Source organism: Vulpes lagopus, chromosome 5 (assembly GCF_018345385.1).
Source record: "Vulpes lagopus strain Blue_001 chromosome 5, ASM1834538v1, whole genome shotgun sequence".
NCBI classification, from domain to species: domain Eukaryota; kingdom Metazoa; phylum Chordata; class Mammalia; order Carnivora; family Canidae; genus Vulpes; species Vulpes lagopus.
In genome coordinates this window covers 89,569,443-89,588,510 of record NC_054828.1, presented here as the reverse complement: position 1 = coordinate 89,588,510, position 19,068 = coordinate 89,569,443, and the positions used below count along the sequence as shown (strand labels likewise).

The 19,068-nt window shown below is 35.3% G+C and overlaps 1 protein-coding gene across 3 annotated transcripts in view; it reads right to left on the bottom strand.

Annotated features, from left to right (window-relative positions):
• CTNNA2 (catenin alpha 2) overlaps positions 1-19,068 on the bottom strand; it is a 1,087,920-nt gene that overhangs the window by 931,748 nt on the left and 137,104 nt on the right. For all 3 annotated transcript variants that reach the window (XM_041757142.1, XM_041757144.1, XM_041757141.1), the window contains exon 2: positions 10,963-11,069. In XM_041757142.1, the coding sequence (XP_041613076.1) occupies positions 10,963-11,064 (102 nt within the window). In that variant the 5' untranslated portion in view covers positions 11,065-11,069. The remainder of the gene's footprint in view (positions 1-10,962; positions 11,070-19,068) is intronic.

Below are 19,068 nucleotides of genomic sequence, written 5' to 3'. Positions count from 1 at the left end.
CTGAGTAAATGCAATGCTGTCACTTTGTAGGCATTCTCATGTTTGGTGGAGTGGATTTTTTTGATTGCCAGCTCAGATAAGGTTCTATATTGTCCAAGGTAATTATAAGCAATTTTGTTAGCCAACCTTCTAAAATTTCTTGTTTGAAATTTTTGAATTATTATGAATAAGATTTTGTTAATTTTCCTGTTTCAAGCATATAAAAATAATTATTCTTTTCTGACATTAACTTTTAAATTTATTTTTAAATACCATCTTTTTCCATTTAAAATAGTTGTTGTTCACACTGAAATGGAAAGTGCAAGAGAAAACACATTTTAAGGTTTGAATTTATTGCCAAACAGAATAAAAGATACATTTATTGGTAAGTTTGAGAATTCACATGCATTAACCACTTAATAGGTTATAAGAAAAAATAGGTTTTTAGTTTAACTTACTCATTTAAATGTTAAGGAATTTGTTTATGTCATGTTTCCATTTCAGCAAATATCTGGCATGGGCAAGAATTAGGTGATACAAACATGAAAAGGAACTAAGTCTTGACTGTAAGAATATATTCAGTTCTCCTTGATTTGCTTTCTTTTCCTCTTTTTTGTTTGTTTCAAGTTTTTATTTAAATTCCAACTAGTTAACATACAGTGTAACATTAGTTTCAGGAGTAGAATAGTGATTCAACACTTACAGACAACACCCAGTGCTCATCACAAGTGCCGTCCTTAATTCCCATCATCCATTTAACTCACCCTCTCACCTCCCTCCCTTCCAGCAACAATCAGTTTGTACTCTATAGTTAAGAGTCTGTTTTATTGGTTACCTTTCTCTTTTTCTATCCCCCTCCTCTATCTGTTTCAATGTTGAGAGTTCACCCTTTCCCCTCCTTCAATTTAATCTTTCCCTCTCTTTCCATTTGACTGTGAGTTCTCTGTGGTTGATGTACTAGCAACTCACCAATTCAGTATTTTCAGTCCATTTTCCTCTTAGGAGCAGCAGACTCAATTCAGTATAATTCACCTTAGGCTTTTTATTCTGTGGTCAACATTTCTTTTTCTTTCTTTCTTTTTTTTTTTTTTTTAAATCTCTAAAATGGAGAAAATAATGTTGACTTCACGAAGTTGACCCACGAAGTAATGAAAACTCCTAGAAATATCTAGGATAGTATCAGCTACATACTCAAGAAACATTAGGATTTTGCCCCCTTTTCTACTTAGAGGCTCTAGATTATCTATGGTTAGTTCTGTGCTGATGGAGAAGAGCTCCAACTAACACAAGAGCAGTAAAAACAGTCCAAAGCAATGACAAAACTTTAATGAAAGGAATTTAGCAAATTTAGTTCAGCGGCTTGGACCATCCCTATGCGCAGGCCCCAAGAAATTTCAGGATTGGTGAGCTGATAAAGTGTGAAGAAAACCTCCAAAACCCCTTTCTTGGAGGGGAACAAGAAATTAATAAACTGAGGTAGCATGTAGAGCACTCACTTCATAGCACCTTAGTACTTCACTTTTATTCTTTACTAAATAAAATTTATCTTATTAGCATTCATAAAATAATCACTGTGTTTAAGTCAGTGATTATTGAAAGGAAATATTGAAAGGAAATACTTTGATAGAAGTTAGTTGTGTCATTGTTAATATAGTTTGCTTATATTCTAAAACCATATTATATCATATTACTTTATGTTTGTTGTCCTAGGCTCTTGAGAAGGAAATAGAGGCACATGTTGTGTGTTAACTGTCATTATATTTACAGTTACAAAAGGTGAAATGATGCCATGGTGCACTCACTAGTTTTGATTTGCAGTAGTTGATTCTAAAGGTAGGGGAAAATTGACACATCGCATGTTATATGGTAGTGAGTGTTTGCTAACACAAAAGACCCAGAGCCTAGAGTAAACATAATCATTCACCTCATATGCAGTGATATAACTTTATCCATCAAATTAATGTTAATTTCAATTTTTGTTTTTGTGGTTTGGTACTTATTTTGTAATTTTCTTTATGGATAAACATATGTGCTTAATAACTCCACATTTATACTACTTTAAATCCATTCTAGAATTTGAGAAAATTTTGTCTTGTTTTTATTGTTTGTTTGTTTGTTTAAAAGGGCTCCATATGTTACTCAAATTTCAAAACACAGCCAACACAGCTGGCCATAAAACAAAAAGAGAATCGTTCCCATCTAGTAGCAGACATCAAAATTTTTAACATAATCTCAAAACAGAAAATAATCTAATTCCAGACAATATGCTAGCCAATTAAACTCCTATTTCAGTAGTGGCAAACACAGTAACTACCAAGCAATCTACCATAAAAACTCAATTCGAAGAATTATTTCCAATATAATAACTACTTTAGGTATATGTACCTACTGTAAAAACAAACAGAACAAAACACAACAAAAATGCAGCAATTTAAAAAATGTTAATATTAGGGGATGAAACAATATTTACAAAACAATAAAAATAACAGTCTTTCAATTAAATATTTATATATGTGAAAAGTAAATTTCTAAATCATAACCTCATATTTCTTTTCAAATCCTATTTTTAATATAAAATAAAGAGATTTTTAAAAAATTTTTTTAAATTTTTATTTATTTATGATAGTCACAGAGAGAGAGAGAGAGGCAGAGACATAGGCAGAGGGAGAAGCAGGCTCCATGCACCGGGAGCCCGACATGGGATTTGAACCCGGGACTCCAGGATCGCGCCCTGGGCCAAAGGCAGGCGCTAAACCTGCTGCGCCACCCAGGGATCCCAAAATAAAGAGATTTTAAAATTAAAGTTATAGTATTTTATGTAGTTCATTCACCTACAGAAACTTTATTTTATTAAAGACTAAAATATATTTTTTTCAGACAAGGAAAATAGCATCCCAAAATTAAAATGGGATTGGTATGAAAATATTAAACAATAAAGACAAGAAAAATACTTCAAAACAGAGTAATTGAGCTATATATAACAATGATCAAAGAAATAAACCAGCTTAATGGAGTTCACATCATTTGTTTTTAGTACATCTACTTTCTAAACAATTTTAACCCTTTTACAAAGCTACACAAGCAATTTATTGTAACCTTAAAGAGTCACCATGGAAACCACCCAAGAGGTTAAATCTTTGAATCTCATGAATAAATCATGAATTAAGGTAGTTCTCAATAATGATATTCACCAGACAGATGCGTACGATGAGACATTATTTTATACTTTCATTCTTTTGGTAAATTCATATAGAAACTACTCTATCTTATAACCTATGTAAGACAATGTATGGAATAGCACAAAGAGGCATACACTGGCTTAAGTCTCAGAAATTACTCCGTTTCTGAGTATCAGTTTATTTCTGGGATAATTTTCAACTTTAAATCCCCTGATTTTAAATTTAAATCTCATGATTTCCTGATTTTAAATGAACCAAGGAAATTAACTATAGTTGTAAGTCACACAAAGATGACTCTTTTAATGAGGACTTAATATCATAAGAAGGAAAAAAATCAAGTATTTATTAAAGTATAAAATTAAATTTTAAATTTTAACAATATTTATAAGTTATGAAGTTCTAATTATTTAGCTCTTCAAATAATTAATTTTTGAGCACAATTTTAAGGGACCTACCTATAGAGAAGTCACTAGTGCCTAATCTAATAGAAGTTCATAGACAATACTCAAAACAATACTGGAAATGATTGTAAGAAGGTCCCCTTCTTAGGAGGTTCTTTCTCCATTATACCTATTTAGGACAGTTAATTAAACACCAATGATATTCTTTTTTTCAGATGCTTATTGTTATTTAAGTCGCAGATTCATTTTCTATAAGGAAATAAGGAACTAAATTCCAGCAAATTCCATTCTATCTTACTGTGACAGAATGAGTTTCATTAGCTTGCTGAAGTTGAATTCCCAATAACTTCAGAGATTTCTGGTTTAGTAATCCTTGATTAAATGTAATACACAATGTATTCTTTTCTAAACCTGCATTAAAATATTTTTCTAAAGAAAATATCTAATGAATCCCTAATTTATACATGGTACCCATTTTCTAATGACTAGAAAGCCACTACTACCAGGAAGTGAAGAGCACAGTATTAAAACAAACCTGTATCAGAATAATATCAGACACTTCATCAATCGCTTTAATGCACCACTTCACATATCCCTTCGATAATCTTATGGGATACAAATTATTATTATCTACAACTTACCTTTGGTAACACATAAAATAACATATTCAAGTTATCACTGTGAACACTGTACTTAATACTCAAGCCTCTTTGACTACAAAGTTTGTGTATACATAATCTCTACTTCAATGGTGTAAAAATAATTACAAATTTCACATTAAATAATTATAAAATTAATAGGCATTTTACATAGGAAAAATAGTTGTCCTTATATATACTTTTTTCAGTTAAAAATATTTCCTGTTTTGATTTATAGCTGTTTGGAACAAATTGAAACTTTATTTATTTACTTATTTGTTATATTTATCTTCTATATAGTCACCTAACCCCATTAATTACAAGATCATAAAGAGTGTTTTCCCTGTCCTATTCCTACGTTTCCATGGTATATTCCTTTATTTTAAAAGTTTGATCCCATTCCTATTTAGAGTTCTTAGCAGAAATAAGTGCAAAATTCTATCAAATGCCTTTTTACCATCTAATGGTATAATCAGTTGAGTTACTGAAATATTTTTATTTCCTCATAATAGCTATCATATTTCTTTTAAAATTTCCTATTTTGTTATATATATATATAGATATATATATATATATATATATGGTACTTACTATATTTTACAATTTTTGTTTTGTTTTGGTTGTTTTGTTTTGTTTTTTGTGGGGTTTTTTTGCATTTAAACTCAGAAATGATATATAGAACCATCATTGTCTCCTTGTGAGACAATTATTTTAAAATATTTTTTAAATTTTTAATAATATCATTATGATTCTTCAAAAATAATTGAGGAAATATTTACCTTTTTCTATAGTTGAAATGGTAGTGTAAATAACATTTTGATTATCAGTTCTTTAAATATCTAATAATAGGGACTCTGGGTGGCTCAGCAGTTGTCTGCCTTTGGCTCAGGGCATGATCCTGGAGTCCCGGGATTGAGTCCCACACCGAGCTCCCTGCATGGAGCCTGCTTCTCTCTCTGCCTATGTCTCTGCCTCTCTCTCTGTGTCTCTCATGAATACATAAATAAAATCTTTAAAATAAATAAACAAACAAATAATATATAATAATATTTAGCTATGCATCCATCTATTCTGGTGCTATTTGATAAAGATCTTTAAACAGCTTCCCAATATTTATATGGCTTTTTCCAGTTTTCCAGTTCCTTCTGGATATACTGTGGTAATTTAAATTTTTCTAGGAACTTATTTCCTTCCTCTAGGTTTGCATGTTTCATCAGAGTAGAGCTGCATGTAATAGTCTCTACTATGTTTCTTTTAACCTTTCTGTTCCTAGAATGATCTATGCTTTCTCATTCATAATCCTATATATTTTTTGTTTATACATTTTCCATAGTTTGTGTCTTGAGGGATTTTTATTGATCATTTCAAAGAAGAATCAAACTTTGAATTTATTTATCCACTTTATCCCAAGTGGATTACTTTATCCACTTTAATTGTATTAGATTTTAGTGATTCCATTTTTCATTGTTAATTAAATTCTGTTTGTTTCTTTTGATGTTCTTTTTCTAATTTCTTAGGATGAACACTTAGTTTATTTTTATTTTTTTTTAAGAAAAAAAGGCATTTAAAGCTAAAATTTTGTACTGAGCACAGCTTTTATTGGGTGTGTTTATTTTGTTAGGAAGACAACATCTTTTTCATATATCCTTTGCATTTCCCTTTGGTTCTAAGAGTAATTTTTTTTTTAGCTTTCTAATAAAAATATCACAGAATGTGGTCTATTAAAAATCTTTATTATTTTGAATTTATAAAAAAATTTGGGCATCTAGTTCAAAAACTAATTTTTTTAAGAACTAATTTATAAGATAAATCCTTTCTCTTTTGAAATTTCATAATTTTCAAAATGTAAAAATTCTCCAAAAAGGATCTTGCCACTTCAACATCATAAGATACATATGCAACCTCATAAACCTCATATACACTAAGATTGAAATGAGATAGTTTGGTTGGATATTTTAATACTTATCACCAGTAAATTCCTAATGTCATTTTTCTTATGATCTAGAATGAATTTACTGAGAACCCTTAATTTCTGGTATTTATTTCATTAATTATCTATTATCAGAAAAACCAGCATGGTAATGGGCATATTGCACCACGGACTACCACTGTGAACTTTAATTCATAAAGGGTGTGTGTGTGTGTGTGTGTGTGTGTGTGTGTGCATGTGTGTGTGTCACAAATAGAGATTTGATTTAGTTTTCTCAGTTCCACCTTTTTTTTTAATGTTGAGCATGGAGTTTATATCCAGTATTTTCTTATCTCTCCTTTTTTATTCATATGCCCTTCAAAGGTCAACAATCACATCAGTCCTATCATTAAGGCTTTATTCTAGGGGAGGGAATGCTTAGTCTTGATAGCATAGCCATAATATCAAGAGAAATAATAGAGAAGCTTGTCTGAAAAGTCACATTTAAAAAAACAAATCTCTCTCTGAGTCAGGGTAGGAAAACTGAAAAGAAAGATAAGCCTTTTAGATAACAGAAGATATTAAAGGAATGTTAAGACTCATTACAGTGCTAAGTCACTGTGTGAAATTCAAGAAGAGTTTTAAGCATCCTACTGTATTAAATGAACAAATATGAATTGGACATTTAACAGTCCTTTTAGTTTTTAATGCATTGCCTTTATCTGACAGAATTTAGGTAACTAGACTGAAAGCTATGGAAAAGAATATTTTTAATTGTAATCTTAGATATGCAATTTTTTGGATAAGACAGATTTAAGAGCAAAACATAAATATGTGAATATTTTAAGAAATAAAATCTGTGAATGTGTAATATTTTGTTTTCCCATGCCAGATCATTTATATCCTTCTCCTTGACTTATACAGTAGTGGATTATGGCTAATACAAGCCTGAATATATAGCCATTAAAAACCAGAAAAATGGAAACTACATTTAATCAGCATTTACTTTATACCAGTCATTATGTTTTAATTATTGTGTTTCATTTAATTTGTATGATAATGATTAAATATACTGATACATAACCTGAAGGTAAAATTGTGAGGCTAGGAAAATGCAGTCTGCTTTTAACGAGGCTGAAGGAACTACATTTCAGACCAGATTGTCCTGACTCCAAAATATCTCCTAAGCCAGTCTTTCTCAAGCTATCTATAATGAAAAGGCATACTTTTGTTATTCCAATACCTCATAAACCAAAACATTATAAAATAATGCAACAAAATGAGTGATTCAAAAATTTACAAAGATAAAAAACACAAGCCTAAAATTATTAGATTCAAGAGACATAAAATTATTCTGTAAAATGGTCATAAAAATTTAAAAGCCCTTACTCTCAATTTCTGTGCTTATTGCAGACCAATAACAATTCATGCATAGGTGTTGGTCTACAGACTATAATCTGAGTAGCCAACATACTCCCATATCTAAGAGCCTATCAGTATTAACTATTTCTTGAGGAAATTTCCATAGAGCTAACAAGAATCACAACCGAAAGAATCACAACTGAAAAAAATGTGCATAGATCTAATGAAATTTTTCAACAATTACATACAAAGATATTCATTTCCTAAGTCCAAAAACATGTGAATGTGTTGTCTTAAATAACAAAGGGACTTCGCAGGTGTGATTAGTTTAAAGACCTCAAGATGGAGAGATTATTTTATAATATCTGGGTGGCTCCAATGTCATCATAAAGAGTCCTCATAAGAGAGAGGCAGGAGGGCAGCAGGGTGGCTCAGCAGTTTAGCGCCACCTTTCAGTCCAGGGTGTGATCCTGGAGACCTGGGTTCGAGTCCCACATCGGGCTCCCTGCATGGAGCCTGCTTCTCCCTCTGCCTGTGTCTCTGCCTCTCTCTCTCTCTCTCTCTCTCTCTCTCTCTCTCTCTGTGTCTCTCATGAATAAATAAATAAAATCTTAAAAAAAAAAGAGAGAGAGAGAGAGGCAGGAGAGTTAAAGTCAGAGGAGAAGGTGTGATGGTAAAAGTTAAAGTCAGAGAGAGGGATTTGAAGGTGGTATGCTGGTGGCTTTTAAGAAGAATGAGAGTACCACAACCAAGAAATGAAGGTGTACATCAGATTCTGAAAAATGACAGGAATGCCCTCCTTAAGGTTCACAGCCTTACCAACACTTTTACTTTAGGAGTTCTGACCTCTGAAACTATAGAATAATAAATTTGTGTTGTTTTAAGCTATAAGGTTGTGGTATTTTGTTATAATGGCAATTGGAAACATACAGATGCTAGTCCTGGGGAGTAGGATGCTGCTATAACAAAAACCTAAAAATGTGGAAGTGGCTTTGGAATTGGTAATAGACAGATATTAGAAAAACTTAAAGAATTTTAGTAGAAAAAGACAAGATTGCCTTGAACAGGCTGTTAGTAAAAACAGGGATATAAAGGTCTTACTGGCAAGGACTCAGAAGGAAGTGAGGAGCGTGGTAGAGAAAGCCTCTGGTACCTGAGAGGATCTAAATCATTATAAAAAGACTGTAGAAACACAAGTATTAAAGGAGATGCTAGTGAAGGCTTGGGGAAAAAAAGGAAGAATATGTTCCTGGGAAATGGAAGAAAGACTGACAGAAAGCTTAGATGAATTTTGTGTCTTACAATTATATGGAAATCAGAATTGTACATGATAAACTTTGATATTTAGTTGAGGAGTTTTCCAAGCACAGTGTTGAAGGTAAGCCCTGATTTCTTCTTCCTTCGTATAGTAAAATGTGAGGAGAAAGAAATAAGTTGAGAGAAGAACTGTTAAGCTAAAAGAAACCAGGATTTGATGATTTGGAAAATTCTCAGCCTATATAAATTGCAAAAGGCACTAAAATTAGAAAACCTACTCTGGGGAAAGCATGTTCTAGAAAGAAAGTCAATTGTTTGTCTGGATAACTTTTGGCTTGTATTCAGTCATACAGAGTACTTTTTGAAGAGATTAGGCATGTGATTCATAGATAGCCTTGACCATTTCAGCAGAGGCCAAAAATGGAGATGGGATTATCTGGGAAAGTTCTGTGAGTACCCTCTTTTCTAATAGAGTGAATCCCAAAGACATATAGGAGAGAAAAACAAATTTCTTAAGAATGTTATATCAGAGGCACCTGGGTGGCTCAGTCAGTTAAGCATCTGCCTTTGGCTCAGGTCATGATCCCAGCATCCTGGGATGGAGCCCTGCTTCTCTCTTTCCTTCCCACTTGAGCTCTCTCTCTCTCACTACCTCTGTCTCTCTCATTGTCTCTCTCTCAAATAAATAAGTAAATACAATCTTTTTTTTTTAAGAAGAATGTTATATTAGTAGGAATACTGTCAGTTGTTCCCAAGCTTTCCAATCCAAGGGAATTTACCCAGCTGGATTTCTAAATTGCTTGAGGTTGATAATCTTTTTTTTCCCCTTCCATTTTTTCCTTCTTCAATGGGAATATCTGTGCCTATTTTCCTATGCCTGTGACACCAATGCATTTTGGGAGGATATATTTTGTTTTCTACTTTCACAGGTAACAGATGGAAAGGAATTTTGTTCAAGAATGGATTATAGCCAGAACCTTACCCATACCTACTTAAGTTGATAAGTTTTGGAATTTTTAAGCTGATGAAATTTTGATGATATTTTGGATTTGAAGAGATTCTATAATAGGTTGAGATGTTGGGGAATCTAAGAATGTGGTGAATGTACTTTTCATGTGGGAAGGATGTGAATATGGTGAGAGAGGGGTGGAAGGCAGACTATGCTGAGCTGAAGAATGACCCCCAAAGATGTTCATGTTCTAATCCCTGGAAACTGTGAATATGTTATCTTAAAGGCTGTGATTTTGTTAAGCATCTTGAGATGAGATTATTCTTGGGTATTTCAGTGGGCCCAATATAATCATAAGGTCCTTATAAAAGGGAGGTATGAGGAGATGTGAGGACAGAAGCAGAGGTCAGAGTCAGAGAGAGATTTTAAGATGCTACATTGCTGGTTTTGAATATGGAGGAAGGAGTAAAAAGAGGCAAGTAGACTTCAGAAGATGCAAAAGACAAGACATGGACTTTCTGCCAGAGCCTCCACATGGAATGTACCTCCACCAACATCTTGACTTTAGGATTTCTGAGATCTGGAACCATAAGATAATAACTTTGTGATGCTTTAAGATACTAAGTGTGTGGCAATTTGTTATAGCTGCTATGGAAAACCAGTATAAGAAACATCTCATTAATTTGGCATAATATTTCCCTAAAAATATACCATGAAAATCTTGAATTTTCACATTCCACGGATTTCTGAGTTTAATACAGCAAAGAATATGCTTCATAAGATATTAAAAATTAACTTTTAAAACTTAAATTCTGAGAACTTTTTTCTGTTGGCAGTCATCTGTGGAGATGTGGCAACCATGACAACAAAAAAATGGATAATTTTTCCAACATGATAAATTCTCCATTCTCCAAAGTAATATACTTTGCTCTTAAATAGTCAATACAGTTCTTCCCAACTGTGCATTAGCATCTGAAAATGAGCTAGGAATGGTTCATTTAGACTCTGAATTCATTACTACCAATGAGAGCCCCCTTCACCAAGGTCCCCTCTTTAATTATCTCATCAACCTAATTTCAAAAATCATGATAATTTTTTTAAAAAAAGAACTTCAAATGTTATTGGGCAATAAAACTATCCATAGTGTAGGCAGTAGCATAGCTTCAGTAATTAGTACCATGGCATAGTGTATTATTCACTCTATTAGAGATTTCTAAGTTTTAGGAAGAGTCATATAATCACAATAAAAGCATATACAAGTAACAGAATGTTTCAAATCATCCCTTACCTGTGTAACAAGTGGCTCCAAAAGTCTCTCCACTGTTAGTGTCCGGATTTCCAAGCTTTTGGGGTCCCATTTTAAAATGATAGGTGAAGTTGCCGAAGTCATGCTCCCTACAGAAACACACATTACTGGTAAGAAATAAGGATGACTGAAATAATCGGTTACCTTGGGGGTTCAAAATGAATAAATCGCCCAAACTCAGAACATACTTGAAGATTATGTATCTTGTTGAAAGTCATCAAATTAAAAATGGGAAAATCAGACCCAGAACTCTTGTGAGGCAGTGATGTTGGAATCAGATAAGAACTGTGAGCTCCTTAGGGCACCTGTATATATGTTAGAGAAACTCTTGGGACTTAACTAGCATGGAACTCTTTTACTCACTCAGTATTTAATACATATATCCATCTGCTAAATGTTGGGAAAGAGTTGGTCCTTGACCCCAAGTAGTTTATGGTTTCAAGATAGAGAGAGCCAAGTAGGCAATCATTATACCTCAGTATGACCCAAGTTGTGATCAAGGAATGCAGAGGGCTATGGAGAAACTGAGAAAGAACAGCAAAGTCAGTCTGGGAGATCCACAAAGATTTTCAGGAAGCACAGTAAATACACCATGATCACCATATGAAGGATTTACGTCATAAAAAAAAGAAAGGCTACTTTATTTTCTTCACATCATAAGTGACCATTATAGATATTATGCTTCCTGTGGCAGTGGGTTCATTCTTTAAAATAGGAAGGCCATTTTGCAAACTGAGTGGCAATGGTTCTGAAAATTAGCTTGCTGCTATTTACATTCTCTCGGATTACTCACTGCATTTACATTCTTGTCCCATAAAATTAGTGTCTGATAAGGTTATTTATTTCATTCTAAAGCAATCCTCTTCTACCTAAGAACCACTGATGTGTGGGTAGCAGCTTCCCACATATCAAGCACGAAATGTGGCCTTGGCCTCAACAGAATAAATTATACATTCTATCCGGGGTGTGTTTCACAGTGAGAAATTGACTTCTCTTTGCTGAATATATTTCGACAACTAACCACTGGACAAGCAACCTTAGAATGTACAAACTAAACCTTAATCATTTGCTTTAATACCATTATAAATCAAACTGTTCACAGCTGTTCTCTTCTTTTGAATCAATGTCCCCACTCTATTCCATCCTTATAAATCAATGTAGATGATTATTTCTATTAAAATTAACAGTACAAAGAAGGTCTGTCACAATAGGCACATGCCTCTTTATTGCACTGCGACAGCAAATACACCAAACAAATTTTCTTTGGAAGAAAAAAAAAAAGGCGAAGACACAGTGTGCTGGTATTTTACCTCTCTCCAAATGCCATGTTTTAAATAAACCAAGTGCAGCGATCCAACCATATAGACAGATTTAGATTTGTGTTCCTTCACAACAATAGTTGGCACAGATAAGCTGCCTGTCCTCCAAAAACCTAAAAACACTTTACACATTTCCCATTCACACTACCAACTGCCAAATGATAGCTCTGACATGCACGGAATTCTGCTGCTGGGCAGCACACCTTCTTGTGCTGTGAAAGGATGAAAATGCCAGATGCTTTCTGAATGCACACGATATCACTGTCTCGACTGCAGCCAGATCTACCTAAGTGATCTTGGTCCAGATCCTATGACACAGTTATTGCAAGTTTCTGAGGAAGTTCACTGAAAGCCTTTTTAAAGCTCTGGTGGAATAATGAGTAGCAAAATAAATGATGATGTACAAGGAAGTCCTGTAGAGAAGCTGGATAACCAGTAGTGAGGTAATTTAATCTTAAAAATTTTTTTCAAGATTTTTAAATTTATTCATGAGAGACACAGAGAGAGAGGCAGAGATGCAGGCAGAGGGGGAAGCGGGCTCCTCACAGGGAGCCCGATGTGGGACTCAATCCCCAGACCCCGGGATCACACCCTGAGCCAAAGGGGGATGCTTAACTGCTTAACCACCCAGACATTCCTACTGAGGTCATTTTAACACAATAGTGAAAGGTACTAGGTGAGACTGTGTAGTGAATTGCCATTTTTACATGAATTGTTCATGCATATAAGCTGGGGGACCAAGGAAAGCACATAAAATCTCTTATGGATATTCCAGTGCAAAACCATAAAGAAATGACACTCAAAATATGCTGAGTTGAGAAACAAAAATGCTAGGATAGTCACATCAGAGATACCAGCATGCACCAGGCAGAAATGGGAAACAATGAACAAAGACTTCAAGCCATCTGTAAGCCAAGAAGCAGACTTAAGAGTCCTGAAGGTTGGGGATCTCTGGGTGGCTCAGCGGTTTCACGCCTGCCTTTGGCCCAAGGCACGATCCTGGAGTCCCAGGATTGGGTCCCGCGTCAGGCTCCTGGCATGGAGCCTGCTTATCCCTCTGCCTGTGTCTCTGCCTCTCTCTCTCTCTCTCTCTCTCTCTCTATATATATATATATATATATATATATATATATGTCTACCATAAATAAATAATAAATAAATCTTTAAAAAAGAGTACTGAAGGTTGCAGAGCCCTTATAAATCTAAACATGAAAGGATAAGAGTTGCTGGGCAAAACACTTGACTTAATTTATTCCTTTGGGGATTAATCTTTTTAGCCAATTCTTGTGACACAGGTAAGATTCAAAAGCAAAAGGCAGGGAAGAGTTATATGGTACTAATTTCTTAAAGAGGAAAACCGAATCATAGAAACTTTCAGTGGCCTTTTCCAGCCATTAAGCTTTTGATATGGTTTGGACCGAAGCTAGGAATTCTGCCTCTACTCTATAATAGTTTCAAAATTTGGTTTAATATCCAAACTATGAAGGACCATGCATGAGGAATGAGTACTGCAAAATTTCTACCTCATAACGCAGGATGTTGACATGTAAGATTCCCATCGCACTGCCTCTGAGGAGCATCCTAGCTTCCAGCTAGCTATTAAGCCTGAGGTAAAGGAAAGTGAAAAGCTCCTTTGGCTGCACTCCCTGGGCTAGTGTAATCCTTCCAATCGGTTGCTGCTAGAAGAAGAGTTTCTGTCCTGCTATTGGGGCACACACTTGATTACTTTCTACCAAATGTACTAGAACTTGTATTAGAAACATTTCCCCCATCAAAGTCCTTAGATGATTGAAATTGCATAAACCAGAAAAAAAATGGTTCTATTTTAGGTTAATGTCATAATCTAGTCTACTAGATCCAACTATTGATGATCTTCCCCTTCAGTGCTAGTAATGACAGATGGTGTCAAAGAAGAGAAACATAGTTAAATACCCTCTAGAGCATAGGACGGAGCAACTGCAGTCAGTTAGCAGAAATGACATGTGTGACCCCCATGACAAACATACAGAAGATGGCTGATGCCCAACTGAGAGTGTCATCCCACCTATGCTTTCAATATGTATACATTCAGAAGGGCAAAGGAGACATAGGCTTTGAAGGTAGATCAAATGGTCAGTAAATAGTCACTCCTCCTTCTATCCCTTTCCTCCATGAAAGAGACTATTTCCCCCATTTCATGGACACTGGGCTTTAGGCAGTGGAATGTTATGAAATACAATCTGAATAGATTTTTGAAATATGCTTGTGTGGTTAGCTTTTCCTCTTTTGCTACTGCCTCCTGTACATGATGAGCGTCAGATATAGCCCACTAGTCCAAAAAGGAAGAAAGACATATGGAGCAAACCTGAATCCAAGGTGCAGCTGGAGCCAAAACCAGCTGAGCCAATGCTGGTCAGCCAGCTCCCAATCAAACCTCAGAAACAGGATCAAGAATTAAACACTTCCTATTGTATATCACTGAGATTTTGCCATTAACTGTTATTCAACAATAGCTAACAGAATGGTAGGAAATACACTTTTGTTTGAATTGAAGTCCTATAATTAATCAACACTGTGAGGTTGTCCACATTTCCTATACTTACTGAGCCTCAGTTTCCTCAAATGAAAAACCAGCGTAAGTGTTTTATAGAGTTGTGAGGATTAAATCACTTAGTAGATAGAAAACATTTCTGGAAATACTAGTTATTATTCTCCAAATTTTAAGTATATTCTATGGGCAACTTTTTTAATCTCTAGGAGGAATAGGAAAGCATTCATTAATTTAAAAAAAATTGAGATTGACACTCCTCTGAGTGGAACAACCAAATTGACTCAAAAGAGAAGGCAAGAAAACAAATCACACACCCCTGCCTTTCATCTTTCCAAGGATGTAATGACACACTGCCTCAAATCCATACTACATATCTGTACAATTAATGTAGTCTGTTTTGCCCACAAGTGATTCTTTGTGAAGCAAACACATTTTTCAATGCTTTAAACTGAAAGGAAAAAAAAAAAACATTCATTTTACTTGCTTTTGGTAAGGAGACTTAGAAAAGTGACTGGACACGGTCAAAGAATAAAAAACAGACACTGTAATGAAAGATAGCATAGTTGTCTTCTTCTATATATTATGATTTTATAAGCCCAAGAACAAGCTCTTAGCAATTTATTTAATCTCTGAGAAGATTTTCTTCTTGAAAAGTATGAAAATATCAAATTGCCTATCCATGAAAGGTGTTAACATGGTCTGTAGGGTAGTATCTTAGGTAATATCAGACTCTCTCCACAGGGGTAAAGAAGCAGCTTGGGCCAAGATGCTAGCAACCATTTGTAACTCACAACACAAAAATCAAAACCTAACAAAAAGAAAACTTAGAGTAAAATCAGGTCACTTAATAGCCAAGGGTCAAATGCCTTGTTTCTTTGGACTGTGTCCTGATAGAAAGAAAATTCCTCAAGGTAGCCTATTCCAGAGAATGCCTTCATATGATAAATATGTTAATGGAGTATATAATTCCCTGCAGAACACTCTTTCCAGGTCGTCCTGGGAAATATCTTTTTAACTCTTTGCCTCACCCTTCCAAGTTTTCACCATTCCTTTTACTGTTCTTTTGCAAAGCAATGGTCCGGGATGCTTTCCAGTTGCTCAGCAGGCCACCCAAACCTGCCTTCCCTCTATAGGGCTCCAGCCTCAGATTCTCTTTACAAATCTCTCTTCACCAACAGTAAGCACTACTGCCAACAGACTCTGTAAAGCTTTATTAGATGACAGGCTAGCTTTGGTTGACAGGAAAATTCAGAAGTTAATAATGATGAATGGAGTTTATTCACCTATTCCACACATATGAAATTGGGTCAATTACTTAACCTAAGTTTCAGTTTCCTTGCTATAAGGATGGTAACACTCTCACATAATTCATGAATTTGTTCTGAAAAATCAATGAAATAATCACATATGCAAAAAGTGTTAGTTTTACTTCTTTGTATGTTGTGTGTGTGAATGTCCAATTCAACATGTCCATTGGGGTAGGGACCCATGGAGATCCTTTAGGGCAAGATGGTTAAAAACAAAGCTTTGTTAGTAATGTAAAACATATTTTTAAAAAAAAGAAAGTAAAAGACATGAAAAGGAGAAAATTTTCTAAATTTCTTCAACATTTCAAGAATCAAGCCTAGAAATACTGAATCATACTGTTACTTTCATGAGCAATAACAATACTGGCTAATGACCTCACATTTTCATTATCACCCATTTATACATAGGGAAACTGAGGTATGAGATGGTTAAGAAACTTGCCCAAGGTCACAAAATTTGTACCTAAACTGCCTTGCTTTAGCATCTGTGCTTACAACCACTATGTCTTATTGCTTCCAAAGAAGAATTCCTAGGATAAGTTTAATGCCAGCACCACTATAGGCCTTCTGAACTAGGGAGGAAGATGGAGATATGGACAGAAATGGAAAAACTAGGAGCCAGCCTCTCTAGAGAACAAGGGTAGGAGGGGAAGAGGAGGGATGAAAAGAAATATATAAAAAAGGGAGACACATAAGGCAGGTGTCCTGATACATGTGTGGCTGCATTTTCTGGTGAGACAAAGCAGGTCCTGAAGTTCAGTTTCTCCCAGATACCTTTGGTCCCTTGAGGCAAGAATGGGATGTACGCAATGAGGCTGGCCCAGCTAGTGAGCAACATAACACCCTGGAAAGCCAAGAAAAAGATCCTGTGATGAGTCACACCCAGTAAACCTTTGACCTCCTTGACCTTGGTCCCTTGTGTTCAACTTGTAAATAGGTTACATTACATGGTAAAGGGGACTTTGCTGATATAATTAAGGTCTCTAATCACTAGATTTTAAAATAAGGAGATGATCCTGTATTATTTAATTGGACCCGATGTAAAGCTGAGCGCTAATAGAAAAGAGATATAGCAGAAGTCACAGAGATGTAGCAAACAAGAATATGGGTGAAGCAGGTGGTGCAGAAGAGGATGGGGAAGGGCAAAAGGATGTCAGGCAGAGTGGAAGAGGATTGTAGAAGAACTCAACCCACTGTTGCTAGAGGCGGCCATAGGAAAGCAGAAAGAGGAATACAGGTAGATTTTGAGAGCTAGAAGCTAAGAGTGGCCTGTGGCTGAAAGGCAGCAAAGAAATGTGGCCTCAGCACTACAGCCACCAGATATTAAATTTGGCCAAAACTCTCAGTAAAATTTATAGTTGATTCTTCTCAAGGACCTCCAGTAAGGAACACAGCCCTTCAACATCTTGGTTTCAGTCTTATGAGATGCTAAGCACAGAACCCAGCCAAGTTCGCTTGGGCTTCTGGCCTTTGGAGACGATGAGGCAATAAATTTGTATTGTTTTCAGCAGCTATGTTTGTGCTAAGTTTTTACGGCAGCAATAGGTGGTTCTCAGATTTGGGTGTGCTCACAATCACCTCGAGGGTATGTTCATACACAAACTTCCAGGACCAAACAGTTTGAGATTTATTAGGTGTGTAGTGGGATTGAGAATTTGCATTCTTGGGGGGCATTTTTTTAACAAGTTGTAACAAATTTCCAGATGAGACTGATGCTACTGATCCAGAAATCATACTCTGAGAACCACTGTTGTAAACAGACCAGAACCATGCATGTCAGCAGGGGCATGGTGATCAGGAACACATGGGACATCTCCGTGTCGACTCTAGGACCTGTAATAATATCACCTCTGTTATTATTACAATTACCACTCTAATTGTTGTGGTTATTATACCTTTCTAAAAGATATTTACACTTTTAGGGGATTCAAGGCCTTGAAATGATTCTCAACAGGAAAGTAGAGCATCGTGTTTAAATCATACATGGTTTTTTCAAACCACACATGAACCAACCCCCAATCTCTTGAAAAGTTCCAAGGGTTCTCCTGGGAGTCACCTTCTCTTACTAGAATCACTGCCATTGTAGTGATCACTGTGAAGAATGTAAAGTAACAGCAGGAGAGGGTCACCTTCCTCAGTTCACCAGAAGCAGAAATGAAGGTCAACCAATACATGCTTAATAGAGAATAAATAGAGAATAGAGAATTTCCAAAGAAATGGTTATTTTCCTAAACAACTTGAATTATTTGAGGACTCTAAAAATGCTTCCCCATTATTTTATCTGAAACACAATAGTAGTTCTAATTTTCTCTTGTTAATGAAGATACCTCTCATACCTAGGTACCCTATTGTAAGAGGAGCTTCCTTTCTGGAGTTGAGGAGAATATGTGTGTATGTAAATATGACAGGCAGGAGTAGAAGGTAAGAGACAAAGACAGGGAAGGATATGTGATAACCCTTCAAAATATCTCTACAAAGTAGAAGTCACAATAATTCCCAGCAAAATACACTCTGCTGCAATAGAACCAGGCTCAAATGAAGGTGGGTGAGAGTGGTATTGGGCACTCCTCATGTGGTATCCTTTAGAAATGGCCTGGCCTAGTGGCTTAACTATGGTAAAGTGTTGCTTCTTATTTTTTCCTCCATTAACTTTGCTCAGTTTGAGCTCATTTCCTCTCACTTTGACTACAAAGAGGCAGCATATTGACCACCACAGTCCTTTACATAATAGCCATTCAAAGCCCTGGCTCCATGAACTGAGAGATGACCCAAGATGCAAGTCACAGTTGCAATTATAGGATCTATCATCATTTTTATTCAAAATTGAAGAGATGTATAATTTCCAACTGTTCTTGCTATTTGCAGTTATCTTGGGGGTGGGGCAGTTAGCTCTGCCACTGTTAGAGCGAAGTTTAACATTACGCTTCAGTAT